The following is a 19,817-nucleotide window of genomic DNA, read 5'->3' as shown; positions in this document are numbered from 1 at the left end:
AGTATAATGGAGTCAAAGACAAGAAGGAATTTTGTCTCGTCTGTAGTGAAGCTGTACCCAGTTTTCCTATGTCAAAACTGCAGACGAAGTGACTATTGGTCGTGTGTTCGCCATCTTGTTTTACTATCAAGCCAGTAAAAAGACCAGGCACCATTACCCCTCTAGTCTGCACAGACTGAAGTGTATCAAGCCAGTGTTCCTCTTTAAAGATGTTTCGATCCTCAATATCTTCTACGAGGATCATGGATTCATTAAAATTTGAAAGTCAAGAGCTTACTTTTAAGCACCAGTAAAATTCTAGTTTACAGTGAACGTCCCCGTATTTGCAGACTTACATATTCGCGGATTTCTCTCTGGAACATATAGTACCACCATTATTCGAGGAAAATTCGCCTATTCACGGTATATTTCAATGAGAAATATCCACAAATTCCTGTTTTTTTTTTTTATCCATTTCATCATAAAATGCACTTTTTGTGACAAAACTATTAAAAAACCAGGTATAAACATTTTAGTGAGTTTTTCTTGAGTTTTAACTAGCAAAATATGCAGTTTTAAGCATTTTTATGGGGGTTTCAACTATCACAGGGGGTCTGGTAAAACGGTGAGACAGATGTTTGTTTTGTATATGGAAAATGGCCTTTGTTTTGCAAGCACTTGGTCAGTGCTTTACACGATCCTTGCTAGTCTATGAAAAATTAAACTTTTAAAGAATTTATCATTCTATTTAGAAGTTTTAGCTAATGAATTATTCCTCAATTTATTAATAATTTGGTTAATCTTTCAGATAATGATGTCTACAATATCCTAGGCAGTAGCCTACATGAGATGATAGGCTAACAGATTCAGTAGAAATAATTTTAGACTATGATAGCTATTGTTTGTAGCCTATAACCTAGGATTATATATCTTAAAGGTGCTTTAAATAATCTGGATTAGGTAATAAACCTGAATTAAGGAACTATAAGAGAGAATAAGATCCTAGGATTTGATAAATAGGCAACAGAATTGTCCATTTATTTGACTGGCGCATAAAAGCACGAATGGAGACGTTGGGAAACTGGAACATGAAGTTTTCATAATAAAACTAATATTGTAATACTTACCCTGAACACCTGAATTAGCCTCGTTCCCTGGACCCGCCCGAAACTATATCCCCACAGATTTACCCACAAAGTAGGTAAATATTTTTTGGTTACTGTTTTATATAATAGATCAAATTAACTAGGATGTGATATACAACAACTCCTAGGTTAGATAAAGTAGTAACCTAACAAGAAGGTTATGCATTAGTTGTTTCGTTTAGTATAGTCTATACTACAATTAAATTTGATCTATAATAATCTGGATTAGGTAATATCTGCTATTTATCTATCTAGATTAAGTAACACCTTATACTACACAAGAAATGAAATAAGCCTAGGATTCTATATATAAATTGTATTTTGATGATTTTTCGGCTTACGGTGATTTTCGGCTTACGCCAAGTCTCCAGAACGGCACCCCCGTCGTAAGCCGGGGACTGCCTGTATTGTTGTATATATATCCATAAGTTTTTGACTAACCTAATTTATGCAGTAGCCAAAAATAAGTTAAGCAAGAACCCTCTAAGAAATACTTTATGATTAGCTTAATGTAGATTATACTCGATGTACTAACCTGAGCCATATAAAACAGTAGCTTGGGTTAGTTATACTTAACCCCTTCTCTGAGGATTCATATTTGGGTTAAAACCCAGTAACATCAGTCTCCTATATCCCCCGGTTAATCTTGCAGAGGAAATAGAGGAATCCTCACTTGGATGTGAATTTCTTTGAGAAAATGAAGTGGATATTGATACTGAAAGGGACCTTGCTGAACCCAGAAGGAATCAGGGGACACAACTTTCAAGTTAAACCATGGGGGAAAAACCTTCTAAAAGGAAGGTCAATTCCCATGCAGCTTTCAGAAGTTGAACAGGATCTTTCCCCAAAAGGGATACAGGGATCCACCTAAACCCAATGAAAATAATTACAGTTTCATAGGGGTATAGTAATTCACCAAGGACCTCTGCCCCCTGGGAAACAGGCAAGTTTTACAGCTCAGCTTGTAGGGCTCAGTCAGATTACGCAAGCTCACACGAAAAGGGGATACACAGTTTTGCAGCATTTGACCAGGTTCCGTAAGGAAACAATGAGTAACATCGACACCATTGCCATTGAACGGCAACAAATGATGGACATACCACATGATTCTGAACAAAAAATGAAGTTAATAAAGTCAGTGATTTACACACCAAAGTGTAAAAGTACTGCATCCTGCAACAAGAAAGGGAGAGTGGAAACCAAATCTGCCCAAACAAGGGCTAAGGTTATAATCACAACTGGAACCAAGAAAATGGCCAGTTCGGACTACAAAATTTATGATCAAAGCATAACAGAGGCTTCAAGATCCTCCTGATACTGATAATCATTGACAAGATGTCTCAATGTGCATTTTGTCTCCTGATGGTAAGTATCTAATTAATGAGTGAAATGGTTGCCCTGACACTATCTTTGCCAGACATGAAGAACCTCAAAAGGAAACAGTTCTCTTACCTGGAAATATAGCTTAGAGACCATAGACAAAACTCTTTACAAATATAGCTTAGGAGCCTGAAAAAACTATATTAGAGAGCCATAGACTCTTTACAAATATAGCTTAGAGAGCCATAGACAAAACTCTTATAGATAAATAGAAAATGAATCTATACTCCCATTATGAATAAAACTCAACTTGCTCATCATGTACTCCCAGCCTTTTGCCCCTTCACTTGTAAAATAATTAGCCATGTGAAGGCAAACTTTCAGAATTATCATGTAATAACTAGAAAATGGGAACCAATGGCAAAATTAAAACCATTTATCTCAGTCCTCCCAGTTTCACAAAATTGTACCAAAGAATGGCTAATGCTTCAGTTTAGATATTGCAACTCAGCAATTTGGTACATACATCTATGAGAAGAATATCAGATGAGACATCAGCATCAGAATTTCATGCTATGACCCACCTCCTTAGTATCTTAACCATTTCCACCTTGCTAGAAATTGCCACCAAAAGACTTCCAGAAGAATCCAGGACAATTTTTGTTGCCATGGCTCAAAGCCTTCTGAGAACATTATGGGAAGCATTCTATGACTTTTCTGACTAGAGTATCAAAGCGTGAATGGAGACATTGTTTATTAAAGTCTAACACCTTCTGTAGGGACCTGTTTCAGGATTCTGTTGACTCAAGTCAAAGAGCAAACATGCCAACAAAATTGCACAGTGTATGCTCTTCTGGGAAAAGATTTCAGGGCACAAGAAGCCCAAAGTTTCCATAACCCAATTAAAAAAGGCTTGCTTGCTTTGATCAAAAGTCATATCAGCCTTCAGTCACCTCACATCCTTTTCACAAGGTCCCAAAACCATCTTATAAAGGGAAAGGAAAAGCAACACCTGGAATGCCTATCAAGGGCAAAGGTAGAGGAAGAGGGGGATACCAACAGGAACTTATTTGGTCGGGGGTCGCCTTCAAAGACACCACAAAGATTGGAGATCTTTTTCTAGGGGACACAACATTATTCTCAATGGGCTGAGGTGGAAATGGTCTTATTGCCAACCCCAGCTTTAATAGGGTTCTTTCAAAAACCAAACCCCTCTCTGGAATGATCCTTGACCTATCGACAGTTTCTATAGATCTGAAAAATGCATGCTGGCACGTCCCTATCGCCGCTCCTTTCCACCCCTTCCTAGGGTTCTGGATAGGGAAATATACGTACAGGTTCCATGTCATGCCTTTTGGGCTAAACGTTGTCCCAAGAATCTTTACAAAATTATTAACAGTAGTTGTCTGAGAACTCAGGAAAGAAGGAATCCAACTAATAGCTCACCTAGACGACTACTTAATCTGGGGTCCACAAGAAAAGAGTTGCTTGAAAGACCTAAGAGCAGTGGTCAACAGACTCAAGTCAAAAGGTTTTATCATAAATTGGAAAAATCCTGCCTCACACCCAGCAGACGTTTCAGTGGGTGGGACTCTGTTGGGATACTAATTCATGGCCTGTTGTCTCCCCCCCATCATAACTACGAACAGAATAAGGAAAAACCTCAAAAGGTTCCTGACACAGACCAGTGTTTCCAGACGGCAGTTAGAACGTATGATGGATCTGCTGCAGTTTACATCAGTAATAGTAGATCCAATACTCAGATTGCAGTTGAAAAACATGAACAAATATTGGCACGCAAGAAAAAAGATGCATGACAAAACTCATAAAAATAATCAGTAAGTTGGCCTGAGACCCAGAAGGAATCTCTGACTATCCTGACTCCTCCAGCTGTGAGAGTAACAATACACACAGATGCCTCATTGACAGGTTGGGGAGGACATTGGTAGGATCGTCAGGTGGCAGGGTGGTGGTCAGCTACTCTGAAGAATTGTCATATCAATTTCCTGGCGCTGATGGCTGTCTTTTTGTCTCTCAAAAAACTCAAACCCCCAGAAAAGACATATTCTGTTGGTAACATGACTGCAATGTCCTGCATCAAGAAACTGGGATCACGCTCACCTAATCTCAATATGTTAATGTAAGCCATCCTTTGAAGGGCACAAGTACAGAAGTGGGACCTGTTTGCAATTCACAGGTCTCACACTGTAAAAACAGACTGTCAAGGAAAACAACAGCCTAAACAGTGGACATTGTACACCCACTCTTTTCAAACAATAGTCAACCTGCTTCCACAACCAGAAGTGGACCTGTTTGCTACACAAAAGAATCACAAACTCCAGTATATGTGTCCCTGAATTTGGAGAGTAAAGCAACAGCAAGAGATGCCTTATCTTTTTCCTCCACTGTCCTAGATTTCAAAGGTTTTGAACAAACTCCTAACCTTCAAAGGAACAGCTTACCTAACAGCCCCACCCCAAATTGGGCAAACAGGCATTGATTCCTATTACTTCAACACAGGGCGAAAAGATCAATTCCAATATTGTCCACTGTGCTATCCCATAAAGTAGGAGGGAAAGTCGTTTACGCATCATCCTTTCTGAGCTGAGACCTTCACGTGTGGATTTTTTTGTAAATAACACTACGGTACACTGTGAAAACTACCTTACCCAGCACTGCTAGGTAACTAGTGCAAAAATTACGGACACCATCTATCCGGCAATACAAATCCATGTGGAAGATATGGTTAGATTATGTCCATACTGAGAGCCCCACGTCCAGATTTCTATAGAAATACTTTTAAATTTTTTTTTTTATATAGCTCTTTGAAGACAAGCATCTTGCGGTTACAACAATTACAGTATACAATGCAGTGTTAATGGAACCATTGCTTTATGGATTTGGGACTGACTCCAGCATAGAGTGGCTCACTTCCCTTCTGCGGTCTTTTGCTCTATAAAGACCGACTCCCAAAAGGCTTCCAATTACTTGGTCCCTGAACAAGGTAATTAAGACTTCCATCTACTCCTCAACTCAGCAGATCCAAGACAACCACAAACTCACAAGCTACAAAAGGCAATCTTACTGGTTGCATTAGCATCAGGAGCCCATATTACTAATTACTTGGGCTCTCTCAGATGGGAAGATATATCTCACAAACTGCTGATAATCAATTATTATTGTCTCCTGGTCCATCATTCCTGGCCAAGAATGATGATTCTTTAAGAAGGAAATCTATTTTAATAAGAAAACTCAATTTAGCAGACAAAACATTACGCCCAGTTCAAGCACTTGAGGTTTACCTAGAGGTCACAGCAAAACTATTCCCAAGAAGTCTGATTTTCCTACACCCTAGCACAAAGCACAAATTAACCATCTCTCTATAAGGACCTAAGAATAATTTTAGTGTCCCTCAATAAAAAGGCAAAACCACACTCCTTTCCTAGGTCGCATGATAGTGTTAAGAAAGTAAGTACATTGTTGGCCGTCTTCAGAAATGTCTCTTTTGATAGTCTCTGAATGTACAGGGTGGTCTGATGATCATCAGAGACAGTATTCTTAAAACACTACTGCCATAAGCTCAAGCAAATTTGACTGCACTGTGGATCAGAAGGTGGTATGGTTAGTCCTGACCCCATAGGTGCTACAGAGGAAAACCAGGGGTCTTCTGAAAGGATGGGTATGCTGACTATTGCCGGGGATGCGACAAGACCGCAACATACCAGCATTCTTAGGTAAGTCACTACAGAACTTCACACTAATTTGTGGCTTGACATTGGACCAGAAATAGTTGTGCTTGACATTGGACAGAAATAGTTTATTTTAATTTTGGGATTGTTGGGATTATTAGTTTGGGAGCTGAAGCTTTTCATCCCCTGTCAATTTCTTTGTATGTACATAATGCTCCTTTGAGGAAGAAACAGCCACTACGCTATCAAAAAACAGGTTTTGATGTAGGAAAAATCTATTCTTGGTAGTCGCTGTTTATCCTCAAAACCCTCCCACTTCCCTAATGACAAGGCAGGGGATTAGGGCAAAAGTTCGTCCTGCATTGACCAACAGAGTAATGGTTCTTGGTCTTTTTACCGGCTCAATAGTAAACCAAGATGGTCAATGCACATGAGCAATAATCATTTCTTCTGCAGTTTTGACGTAGGAAAACTGGGTACAGCTTCGCTACAGACGAGACAAAATGCCTGCTTGTCTTTAAGTCCATTATACTCTTATCATGTGTCATAGTGTTTATCATTGCAATACAATACCCAGCTACAAGACCAGGCTAAAAGATATTTCTTTGATATTAGTCTAGTCACTATGTCATGAGGAGTGAAGATGAGCACGTATGTAAAAGGGTTATGAACATGGAGGTGGAAGGCAGAAGAGGGAGGGGAAGGCCAAAGTTCAAGTGGAAAGATAAATTATTGAATGACATGAAGGAAAAGGGTCTAAGAGAATAAGATGTACAGGACAGAGGAAAATGGAGAAGGCTGACTAGAACAGCTAACCCCATATAGAAATGGGAAATGCTGAAAGGGCACTGGCACACCATGTACTTTGAGGACTCAACAGCGACTACCCAAAATTCTTGTTATCAGTCTTCCAGCTACCTCTGACATACTCCCATATAAATGGTGATGGTTTATATTCTCATAGTAACTGCCATCAGTTCTCTTTTAGTAATTAATTTAAAAGTTGCAGCCATTTAAGACAGGAAAATTCAATCTGAAGCATCAACTCACCTCTCATTTGAATTCTCATCTGATGAGCTGATAGTGTGGAAAGTTTGAGACATTTCACCTTAAACTTCAACTCGAAAATATCTCCTTTAAATATAAAGAAAATTGTATTAGTCAAAAAATGTTTTTAGTTCCCAATTAATTAATACAGATTTGGGCCATAACAGCATAATTCATCATAAAATAATAATCAATTCAACTTCTTAAAGAAATAAGAAATATGACAAGTTTTCATAATAAAATGAAGTTTTATAGATACTTACCAAGTAATTACATAGCTATTAGTTTCTAGTTATCACAGCAGCTCAAAATTTGAAATTACGGTAGTGCTCTTTTGTTCTGATGTAGGTAACTAGTCCCACCCACTTTCGGGGAAGAATAGACACAACAAGTTAAAGAGCTCAATTTGTTTGTGCCCTATGTCGCCCTATGTCCATGAGAGGGGAGGAAGGGGCTCCGCTCATATAATTACTTGCTAAGTATATACAGTGGATCCCCCATATTCGCGTCCTACGGATTCGTGGACTCACACATTCGTGGATTTCTCTCGGGAACGTTTCCCCGCAATATTCGCGGTAAATTCGCAAATTTGCAGTATTTTTCAATGAGAAATATCCACAAATTCCTAGTTTTTTAAATCAATTTCATAATTTCATCATGCACTTTTTGTGATAAAACTAAGTATGAACTTTTTTAGTGGGTTTTTCTTGAGTTTTAACTAACAAAATAGGCTCTTTTCAGCATTTTTATAGGGGTTCCAACTATTCGTGGGTGGGTCTGGTACGCATCCCCCATGAATATGGGGGGACCACTGTACAGGCAGTCCCAGGTTATTGGCAGGGGTTCCATTCTAAGTGGGGTGCTGATAAACAAAAACCACCATTAACAGAAACTCAGTGATTTGTGGTGCTTGGCACTAAGTTCAGTTAACCCTTTAACGCCGATTGGACCGTATTAAACGTCGATATAAAAATTGTCTGTTGGGTGCCGATTGGACGTATGGTACGTCGATATAAAAATTTTTTTTTTTTTTTTTTTTTTAATTCGCGGAAAAATACTTAATAGGCCTACCAAGCGAAAACTTTTGAATCACGTGCCTTGGGGGATGCTGAGAGCTCACGGATCAAGGCGTTGTTTTGTTTACAATCGTTACCCAGCCACGCAAGCGCGAATTTCTTTCTTCTCGTACTAAAAAACATCAGCGACACATCTCAGAAATTATTTTGTCACTTTGACATAATTTTTGCACCATTTTATATTAGCCGTTACATAAAGTTTTATATATGAAAATGTGTGCAATTTCATGTAGAATACAACAAAAAACAATCCATGGTTGTAGCTTTTTTCAGTTTTGAAATATTTTCATATAAATAACGATAAGTGCCAAAATATCAACCTTCGGTCAACTTTGATTAGACCGAAATGGTCGAAAAAAACGCAATAATAAGCTAAAAATGATATTGTTAAACTACAATAAGTTTTTTGTACATACTTACCTGGCAGATATATACTTAGCTATCAGTTTTTTTTCTCGGACGTTCGACAGAATTTCAAATCTCGCGGCACACGCGACAGGTAGGTCAGGTGGTACCTACCTTACCCGCGCTGGGTGGCGGGCGTATGAACCAATCTATTCTCTCCAGCCAGATTTTTTTCGTTCACCTGTCTCCTGAGGGGAGGCTGGGTGGGCCATTAGACGTATATATCTGCCAGGTAAGTATGTACAAAACTTTATTGTAGTTTAACAATATCATTTTGTACATGAACTTCCCTGCCAGAATATATACTTAGCTGATTGGCACCCTTGGTGGAGGGTTAAGAGACAGCTAAAGTAATAAGGAGAGATAAGAAACAACTGATGTTGTAGGATATAAATAACCTGGTTCTTACCTGTTCAGGCAGAAGACTTCATTGATATTTTCTCTGAGTCTGCGTTGCCTGGAGAGCTACAGCTAGGACGTGACCTGATGCTGAAAGACTCTCGGATCTACCACTGGGATATGTGATCCCTTTGTGTGGGTAGAATCCAAGTCGGATCCTGTTAAAGGGAGTTCGTCCCTATCTTAACAGGTCCTAACCACTACTACTGCAAGGAGCCACACTTATCAGACCACCTAACCAAACTACTAAAGATTAGTATTACGACCTAAAGAGATGCCTTCATGCATCCTCTTTAAGGCAACCAACAACAACAAATACAAGGGGGAAAAATTTATACTACTAAACAGGAATGAGTTCCAACTCCCTGCCCCAGCACTGAATCCGCAGATACGTACGGGCCCAAGGCGAAGCATTTTTCGTAAAGTGAATTATCACATCACGTAAGTAGTGGTTCGCGGAACACTGACTGACATCTCAGAATGTTGTCTCCATCAAGATTGCGCACGGACATATTCTTGTTGAAAGCAAGAGAAGTTGCTATGGCTCTTACTTCGTGTGCTTTCACTTTAAGAAGCCTAAGATGTTCTTCTCTGCAGGATCCGTGTGCTTCTTTGATGAGGCTTCTCAAGAAGAAGGACAATGCGTTCTTTTCGACAATGGACGAGTAGGCTCTTTTACTGAACACACAGGACCTCTCGGTTGCTTTCAGTTGCTCTTTCTTACTAAGGTAGTTTCACCATTCTCACTGGGCAAAGAGTTCTCTCGGGTTCTTCTCCTACCAAAGAAGATAACCCACGAATCTCGAAGTTCTTGGGCCATGGACTTGATGGTTCTCATTCTTTGCAAGAAAACCAGGAAGGAAAGAGCAAATGAGAGAGTCCTCCTTAAAACCCACATTACCATCAATCGCCTGAAGCTCACTCACTCTTCTGGCGGAAGCTAGAGCCATCAAAAACAGAGTCTTCCTGGTAAGGTCTCTGAATGAGGCTGAATTAGGGGGTTCAAACCTAGAGGACCCAGGAATGAAGGACTACATCCAAATTCCAGCTAGGTGTCTTAGGAGACTGCATTTTCGTGTGGGTATCAAAAGACCTAATAAGGTCCTGTAGGTCCTTATCTTCCGATAAGTTGAGGCCCCTGTGCCTGAAGACATTCGCCAACATACTACGATAGCCTTTAATCGTCGAAACGACTAAGCCACATTCTTGTCTTAAGAATAAAAAAAGAAGTCTGCAATTTGATTCACAGAGGTACTGGAAGAGGAAACGTTATTCCTCTTGCACCATCTTCTGAAGACATCCCACTTCGACTGGTACACTCGTAAGTGGAAGACCTCCTCGCTCTAGCGATTGCCTTAGCAGCTGCTGACGAAAAGCCTTTCGCTCTGACCAGTTTCTGGACAGTCTGAAGCCAGTCAGACTGAGAGCGGGGAGGTTTTGTGGTACCTGTCGAAGTGGGGCTGTCTGAGTAGATCGCTCCTTAGAGGAAGCGATCTTGGAAAATCCACTAGCCATTCCAGCACCTCTGTGAACCAATCTTGTGCTGGCCAAAAGGGAGCTATCAAAGTCATCCTCGCGGAATCTGACTCTGCGAACTTTTTAAAGTCAACCCAGAATCTTGAAGGGGGGAAACGCGTATACATCGAGTCCTTTCCAATCGAGTAGGAGAGCGTCTATCCCTATTGCTCCTGGATCCGAGATGGGCGAGCAATACAGATCCAGTCTTTTGTTCTTTGAAGTTGCAACAGGTCTAAGAGAGGCCTGCCCCACAACTTCCAAAGGCTGGCAAACATCTTGGTGCAGAGTCCACTCTGTGGGAAGGACCTGATCTTTCCTGCTGAGGAGATCTGCCCTTACATTCCATTTCTCCCTGTACGAATCTGGTGAGAAGTTTTATCCCCCTTTCTTATGTCCACAGAAGAAGATCTTTTGCTGTTTCGTACAGAGAGAAGGAATGCGTCCCCCCCTGTTTCCTGATGTATGCCAGAGCCGTGGTGTTGTCCGAGTTTATTTGCACAACTGCTCCTGTCACATCTGACTCGAACTCCTTCAGAGCAAGCCACACGGCTATTAGTTCTTTCCTGTTGATGTGCCAGGAAGACTGGTCCCCCACCCAGGTTCCTGACACCTCCTTGGTTCCCAGAGTCGCCCCCCAACCTGTTTCCGACGCATCGGAGAACAACACCAGGCTGGGGTTCTGGGATTGAAGTGGCAGTCCCTGCGAGAACTTGTCGGGATCCGCCCACCATGCTAACTCCTTCTTGATTTGAAGATTAGAAATGACAGGGAGAACTTCAAAATCCTGAGAAGGACGACTCCAATTCCGATGAAGAAAGAATTGGATTGCGGTCTCAGGTGCAACCTTCCTAGGGAAACAAATTGCTCCAGTGAGGAGAGCGTCCCCAGCAGACTCATCCACTCCCTCACTGTGCATACTTCTTTCCCTAAGAAGGTTGTTACTTTTTCGAGTCCCCGGGCTATCCTCTCCTGTGACGGAAAAGCCCGAAAACTCAGAGAGTTCATCTGGATCCCCAGATAAACGCACTCTTGAGCGGGAATCAGACTTGACTTCTGCAGATTGACCAGAAGTCCTAAGGAATAAGTCAAATCCAGGGTTTTTCTTCAAGTCCTTCAGACAACGATCTCTGGAATTGGCCCTTATAAGCCAATCGTCGAGATAGAGTGAAATCCTCACCCCTTCTAGGTGAAGCCATTGTGCCACATTCCTCATGATGGCCGTAAAGACTTGGGGGGGCCGTGGAGAGGCCACCACACAGGGCCCTGAATTGGAAGATTCTTCCCCCCATCATGAATCTTAGAAACTTCCTCGAGGAAGGATGGATTGGTACGTGGAAGTAAGCGTCCTGTAAGTCCAAGGACACCATCCGTCCGGACGGAGTGCTGCAACACCGAGGCAGTGGTCTCCACGTGAACTTCTTCTTTTCGACGAAGAAGTTCAGGGCGCTTACATCCAACACCGGTCTCCATCCCCCTGAGGATTTCGGAACTAGGAACAGGCGGTTGTAAAAGCCTGCCGAAAGATGATCTGCCACTAGTTCGATCGCCTCCTTTTCCAGCATCTGATCTACCGCTAGTCGGAGGGCTTGATTCATGATGGGGTGGGTCCCTGTATCTGGCCGTTCAACTCCCTCGGGGTATTCGTCAAGGGAGGCCTCGAAGAGAACGGGATTAGATAGCCCTTCCTCAAAATTGACAGGGTCCAGGCATCTGCGTCTTTCTGGGCCCAGACTTCTGCAAACTGTAAAAGCCTGGCGCCTACAGTTGTCTGAAGGACTTGAGTCTTACTTGGGAGTTTGATTGACTTCGTAAAAGTCCTCCCTCTTCTATTTGGTTTCCGACCTCTGAACGAAGAGGATCTAGAGGTAGAAGCCCTCGAAAGGGTTCCTGAGAGGTCGGCTTAGCTTTCTTCGTCTTAGTCTGGAAGGTAGGGCGCGGCTTCCTTGCAGACTGCGCTAGAAGGTCCTGCGTAGCTTTTGCAGAGAGGAGCCTTCGAAATGTCTTGAACCAGGTGTTTAGGAAACAGCTGCGTAGAGAGAGGGGCAAAAAGCAAAGACGATCTCTGAGCATGTGAGACAGACTTTGTTAAAAATGAGCAAAATACTGATCTTTTCTTCAAGACCCCTGCTCCAAACAGTGAAGCTATTTCGCTGGCCCCATCCCTCACCGATTTATCCATACAGGATAAGACCACAATTCAAATCCTCCGGAGGAGGAAAACGGTGTCCGGCGTCCTTGAGTTTTCTTGGCTAGGACTCCGAGGGACCAATCGAGAAAGTTGAAACTTCCAAGACTCTAAAAATGCCTTTAGAATGTGATCTATTTCATTCATTGCCCACGTAGTTTTGGCCGAATTCAAAGCTGATCTTCTAGTGGCGTCTACTAGTGCCGAAAAATCTGCGTCAGCTGAAGACGGAAGGCCCAGTCCCAAGGGTTCTCCTGTCTCATACCAAAATCCTGTCCGTCCTGAAAGCTTCGACGGAGGGAAGGCAAACATAGTTTTCCCACCCCGCTTCTTCTTTAGTACGCATCCATGAACCGAAACTCTTGAGCGCTTTCTTCATAGAAAGAGTCGGTTTCATTCTCACACACGAAGATCCTTTCGTTGCTTTCGCTGTGGAGAACAACGAGTGTGGAGAAGGAGGAGCAATAGGGCTCAAAGACTCTCCGAACTCCTGAAGGAGAAGCTCTGTGAGCTTCTTGTACGAAGAAACTGTTGCGATGTATTAGTTTCTTCCTCAGAGGCTTCCTGGTCTTCTTGAGGAGGAGAACGGGGATGAGGATCCTTATGAGAATCCTTAGATGATTTCCTAGCTGGGGTACAGTGCGATGAAGGAGACAAACGTCTTGAATGAGGAGAAGATTCCAAAGTAGAGAGGGTACAGGAGAACGACGAGTTGTAAAAGAAGGACACTTATCCGAAAATTCTTGTCTAAACTCGCATTCCTTCCTAAATGCAGACAAACTCCTAACAGCAAAAGAGGAAGGACTCCTTTCTCTAGAAAGACCACGTCTATCCCTAGGGAAACTATGAGAGGGAGAGCGCCTGCTAAGATCCTGGCGCCGATCGTGAGGAGACGGCTACTAGGCGCGAGCGCCTATCTGTCACAGGGCGCTTAGTGGAATCCTGGCGCCTACCAAGCGGCGAAACGTTGCTAAAAATAGGGCGCCTTTCAGGAGCAGGGCGCTTGAGAGGCTCTTGATGCCTACGAAGCGGAGAGCGGCTGCTACGCTCCGAGCGCTTAAACGGAACAGGGCGTTCGGCGAGATCTTGGTCCTTACCAAGGGGAGAACGTCTGTAAGGCGAGCGCCTAACAACAGAAGCAGGGCGCTTGAGGCGTTCTTGACTTCTAGCAAGAGGAGACCGATCAGGAGTAGGGAGTCTCGAGAACGAAGAGCGCCTACTAGGAGAACGAAGCAAACGAGGATCAAGGTGTCTTTCTCCAGGAGACTACTAAAAGAATGACGCTTACCAGGAGCAGGGCTCCTACTAGACTCTTGATGTCTTACAGGGGAGGAGCGAAACTCCATGCGATGAGCGCCTACCAGTCACGTATCCGAACGCCCGACTACAGTAGTCGGAAGGAGAAGTGCGCCTACTTTTCAGAAGGGCATTCCCTAGGTTCTCTGAGAATGACGAGGAGAAGAAAGATGAGACGGAGACGACGAAATAAGTCTTCTATGACCTGAGCGACTCTCTCTTCTTGCACGAACTCTAGAAGAAGGAGAAACAGAAGGGGCTGAGCGTCTACCCGAGGCAGGAATCCGCTTTGGGGAAATATACTTCATAGTCCAAGGAGCGCCTATCCGTCGAATGGGCGTCTCGACACCTCCGCCGAGCGGGAGTGGTGTTCCTCTCGTGAAATGTTACGATGTGTAGAAGTATCCTCAAAAGAAGGAGATTCGCCGATTACAAGGAGAGCGCTCTTCCGACGAAACGCGCCTCGATCTCTTGATAGGGAGAGACAAATCCTTCTTCTACGCGATCTCGATGCCAAGGAGTCCGCCAAGGCTGTGATCTGAGCTTGTAGGCCCGCTAGCACTCGAGAAGGAGAGTCCCCAGGATCTTCTTCCGAAGCAAGCTCAGCGCGAGGAGCGGGAGAAGGAGGGCGATCACCGGATCTCCTAGGCTTCTTGCTTGCAAGGAAGCTACATCAGAAAAGTCTTCTGGGCTGGACGCTAACGTACTGAAGGGAGCCTCCGCAGCCCTCTTCAACGGGCGTGACGCCTCCTTAGACCGCTCCAACCACGCTTCGGCGCAAGGAAGAAGAGGATGACGAAAAACACTGACGAAGAATATTCTTCTTCTTACAATCCAAGGCAGCCTGGGAGCGAACTTCAGGATCTGCCGAGGGGACGCCTGACCGGTGGGGGCTCTCCTAGCCCTCCTGCGGCTTTCGACTTTTCCTCCTCCACTGAACTGGGAGTCTGGAAGAGGTCTAGCCTGGAGGCACTAAGGAGCCGGTCAGACGCACCCTCCACATCACTGGGTACACTGCACTTATCATCACTGACACTCTTACCTTGATCAGTACGAAGATTCTTGTCTTCCTTAGAACACAAGGAAGCTTTTTGAGGCCGCCGCCTCCGAAGACGAATCTACGGCTTCGGTGCGGGGAGCAGGAGCTGAGACCTGGGAGGAGGTTCTAAAATAACTACATTAATGTTAGTTTCATTCTCACTCATTCTCGACCTGCTCGAACTCCTTGAAGAAGCTTTACGTACCCTATCCCTTTCAAGTTTCCTAATATAAGAAGAAAGAGCCTTATATTCATCTTCGTCAAAACCTCACACTCTTGACATGGGGGGTTACTAAACGAACATTCATTCCCCCTACATTTAACACAGAAAGTGTGAGGGTCAACCGCAGCTTTCGGTAACCTCACCTTACATCCATCGGTCAAACATACTCTAAACAACAAAACCGAGTTTTGGAAACAGAATCAAAATCAGACATTCTACAGAAAATCCAGCGCAAAGTCAATAACGGTCCACAATCAGCGTATGCCAAGCCAACATAGAGCGAATACGTCACCAAAATGTCCAAATCAATCTCCAGGCAAGCGAGAAATGAAGAATATATCGGAATGAAACGACAACAGTTGTTATCGCTTCAGCGACAGAAGAAAAAAATCTGGCTGGAGAGATAGATTGGTTCATACGCCCGCCACCAGCGGGGGCGGGTAAGGTAGACCACCTGACCTACCTCCTGTCGCGTGTGCCGCGAGATTTGAAATTCTGTCGGAACGTCGGAGACTATAGCTAAGTATATATCTGGCAGGGAAGTTCATGTACAAAACTCTTACATTCTAGTAATATTCAATCAATTACCTTTATTTTGCAACAAATTTGAAGTCTCTAGCACAATATTTCGATTTATGGTGAATTTATGAAAAAAAAAAAACATTTTCCTTACGGTCCGCACGGTAACTCTTCCGAAAAAATCAAAATTTTTTCATCCGATTGTCATAATGTTTGCACCATTTTAAATTAGCCATTACATAAAGTTTTATATATGAAAATGTGTGCAATTTCATGTAGAATACAACAAAAAACAACCCATGGTTGTAGCTTTAATCAGTTTTTAAATATTTTCATATAAATAAACGATAAATAGAAAAAAATTTGTCCTTCAGTCAACTTTCAACTCGACCGAAATGGTCAAAAACTGCAATTGTAAGCTACAACACTTACAGTCTAGTAATATTCAATCAATTACCTTCATTTTGCAACACACGGGAAGTCTGTAGCACAATACTATTTCGATTTATGGTGAATTTTTGAAAACAGCTTTTTTTTATGTCCGCTCGTTACGAATTCATGCATCATTTTGTGATAATATTTTCTCTGTGTTGCCTTGATCGTTTTACAATGTGTGATATACCAAAATGGTCACAATTTTGTGTACAATACAAAAAAAAAAAAAATTAGCTCATTAGCTTTAACCGTATTGCTCACGGCGCGATATGTATACAATTATATATGAAATTTTTTTCGCGCTGTCATATATCCCAATATTTATATATGATAATGATATTTGTTTTTTCATTTCTGATGGTTGCATACTAAACTTCAGGGGCAATAACAAAAAATGGGCCAAAAATGAACTCTTAATCTTAAAACTAAGCGTGCTGTGATTTTTTGAAAAAATATTTTCTGGGCTCAGCCGTGTCGCCCAGTGAAATATGTCGCTTTAGCACTATTTCTAGTAAAATATTGCTATAATACCAGAGAACTGCTAAATTGGACATGTCAGAAGCTTCTGACTCGCTCACCTATATAAAAGGTGTCGGTATATAAAACTGGGGCGAGTGTTAAACACTACCACAGCAACCCCTCCAATTAGCCTTTTCCTCATCAAAAGACCCTAAATACGGGGAGCCGACCCATAGGTCACACCTAGCTACCCCGTTGAAGGCGTCTGTGACGACATACTTTTCGATAGCCATATCATGTTCGTACATTCAAATATAGCTATTTGTTCTTTTATTTTTATTCTTGGTTACGGATCGTCAATCTACCTCTTCACCCAAGTTAAGTACTGGTTTCCGCCCTTTTTCAATATTTAGAGAAGTGAATTTGCCTTTCGTTTTGCCTTTATTAGGATTTGTTAGGCGTCACTTATAAGTAGCGGGCGGGCGGCAAGTCGTCTTTACGGCTTATCCTTGAATTGTACCTATTTCGAGTGGTCTCTTCCTCTCTGCTTGTAACATGTGATATTTCAGTACATATATTTATTTATTTCTTGGGTGGCAGTTTTTAGTCGATCCTATTTTCGTTTATGTTTTGTTATTTTCATGTTTTTCACGGGGGTCTTCATTCGAGCACGTTTCTTTATTCGTGCTTCGCCGTTTATCCACCGCCCCCCCCCCCCCCCACCCCCCCTCCTGTTATTTTTAAGTTTGGTTTATTTTTCATTCAAGAATTTTCCCTTTTTTCTTTTCGTCAGCTTGCCGTTTCTTATCGTTTTGTCAGTAGGCAAGTAGCTTTTCCCTTTTGCGCCCAACGTTATCGAGTGGCCTTCATTGCGGTTTTATATTTTACGTAAGTTTATTTCATTTCCCCCGTGTTAAAGCATGATTTTCTTTTAGCTTTAAGTAATTGATTTTATTTTCTCTATGTATATGTTGGATGTTAGGTCGGTTAGCCTACATAGGCTATGCCTGCGTTTCCCTCGTGATCTTTATTTGCGAGGGTACGCTGCTCACACGATCGTCACCCCATCAGCCCTCCCTCCCTCCCCCTCACGTGGGGCCCCCAGTAGTTGGGTGCTCCTCTCACCTCGGTTGTCGCTGACAGCCGTTCCCATCAGCGGAGGGGGGGATGTAGAGGGTCCTCCCGGACCTTAGGTTGGTGGGTGTCGCTTCTCAGCCGACCGCCTCCGGAGTTGATGATTGCTTTGCGTATGCAGTCTCGGCTTCCGTGGATTTGTTGCGCTCTGCTTCTTTCAGCTCCCGGAGCTTACATCCATCCGCCTAAAACATTCCCTCTCCGCATAAGGCGGATTTAGATTCCAGCTTCTCCGGTAGTCGTTGAGGCTATGTTTACGGAAGTTACTCTCCATAGGCGGAGATATGATATTTGTTATTTTAGTTCTCTTTTTTTTTTTTTTTTATTTTCTTTTCTTTTTGCCACGGAACTTGCGGGAGGGGTTCAAGTGGCCGTCCCGGGTTACTCCGTGTACCCCCCCCCCCCCCCCCCGGCCCCCCCCCCCCCCCCCCGGGTCATACAGCTCCCGCTGGTTTTATTTCTTACACAGTCCCTGGGACGTAAAATATATGAATATATATATATATATATATATATATATATATATATATATATATATATATATTTTCTGGGCTCAGCTCGTGTCGCTGCGCGAAATATCCTTTAATCTATTATTTCTAGGGTAAATGTTACTAACACATACCAGAGAATAAATAAAATAAGAAAAAGGTCAGTATAACTGACTCGCTCACCCTCCAAGAGGGTGTCGGTATGAACACTAGGCGAGTGAGACCACTACCACGAGCCAAATACCAATAGAAATCTCCCACAACAAAAACCCTCCATGAGGAGAGCCGACCACAGTGAGCAGCTCGTACTACTACTACTCCATCCCATGCTGCCGACTGCTGCGCCTCTGGTGGCCATCCTTTTCAGTTAGCGCACACGAGTCACAGTGTTTTTTTTATTTTTCTCTCTGTGTGTGCCCTTTCGTTGGATTTATCTATAATGAGCGTGCAGCTATCGCAGCAGCTAAGTTAAGTACTCAGTATTTATGATTAGTTGGTTTTTTCCGACCCTGGGACAGTATTTGCCGTTTTTTAGGTATAAATACGTTCTCGGGGTCGGAAGCATGGCAGCATGGTTCTGCCGCGTGATGGTTCGTTCTTGGTCTCCCATACCTAGAACATCCCATTATTTATGTACGCTCTATTTGATTATCCGCTTTGTTTAGATTAAGGTCTACTCAGGTTGTCATGCATGCATGTATTTTCACCTTATGTAGGCTTTTTTCTATCCAGACCCTAGTCCAGGTTCTTAGTATCGGCTTCTGACTAGCTTTGAGTGGTAGACTTGCCTTCGGGTTAGTCGTACACTCCTGGATTTTTTCTCTGCTATATTACTTTCTCTCTCATTTTATTTATTTATTATATGTATTTTGTCATCGTTAGGTTAGTTAGGCGTCTGGCTTAGCCTAGGTCCTGGCTCATAGAGCCTATACTACCGCTGATCAGTTCAGTTGCCTTCCCTATAGCATCTCTCTGATCAGTTGGTTTTAGCCCTGTGGGCCTGTATGCTACGCTTTTCAGTTCAAGTTGCTTCCCGATAGCTTCTCTCTGATCAGTTGGTTGGCCTAGGTTTGGTTATCGTATCTCAGTTTACCGCCTCGTGGTCACTCGTGATCACGGGACAGCCAGAGCCTGCCCAGTCACCCACCCTTCCCCCCCCTCCCGCTCTTCCATAGAGTCGGGCGGGGGTGGGTCGGTCTGCCCATGCTCGCTCCGCATACCCGAGCATGCCTCCCTCTCTCCCCTCAAGGCGGAGGGCTAGGGAGTCGGGACAGACCCAGACTGGTCTCGACCTCTCCGGCTTCTCGGTCCGGCCGGGTGGGGTACTTGTGTGGGGGGGGGCCCTGGCTTCCCCCCCTCTGTTACTACCTTGTCGCTCCGGGCTAGCTCGAGCATTGTATGTCTCTCGCCCTTCCCTCCTTACTAGAGCTCCTCCCTGATCGGAGTCCTGGTATCCAGCGG

General features: G+C 43.2%; 1 protein-coding gene across 1 annotated transcript in view; it reads right to left on the bottom strand.

Annotated features, from left to right (window-relative positions):
- LOC135217536 (uncharacterized) overlaps positions 1-19,817 on the bottom strand; it is a 59,552-nt gene that overhangs the window by 25,452 nt on the left and 14,283 nt on the right. The window contains exon 2 of the mRNA XM_064253502.1: positions 7,184-7,267. Coding sequence (XP_064109572.1) covers positions 7,184-7,236 — 53 coding nt within the window. The 5' untranslated portion in view covers positions 7,237-7,267. The remainder of the gene's footprint in view (positions 1-7,183; positions 7,268-19,817) is intronic.

The sequence above is a fragment of the Macrobrachium nipponense genome, chromosome 7 (assembly GCF_015104395.2).
Source record: "Macrobrachium nipponense isolate FS-2020 chromosome 7, ASM1510439v2, whole genome shotgun sequence".
NCBI lineage: Eukaryota > Metazoa > Arthropoda > Malacostraca > Decapoda > Palaemonidae > Macrobrachium > Macrobrachium nipponense.
This window is presented reverse-complemented; position numbering and strand designations above follow the sequence as displayed.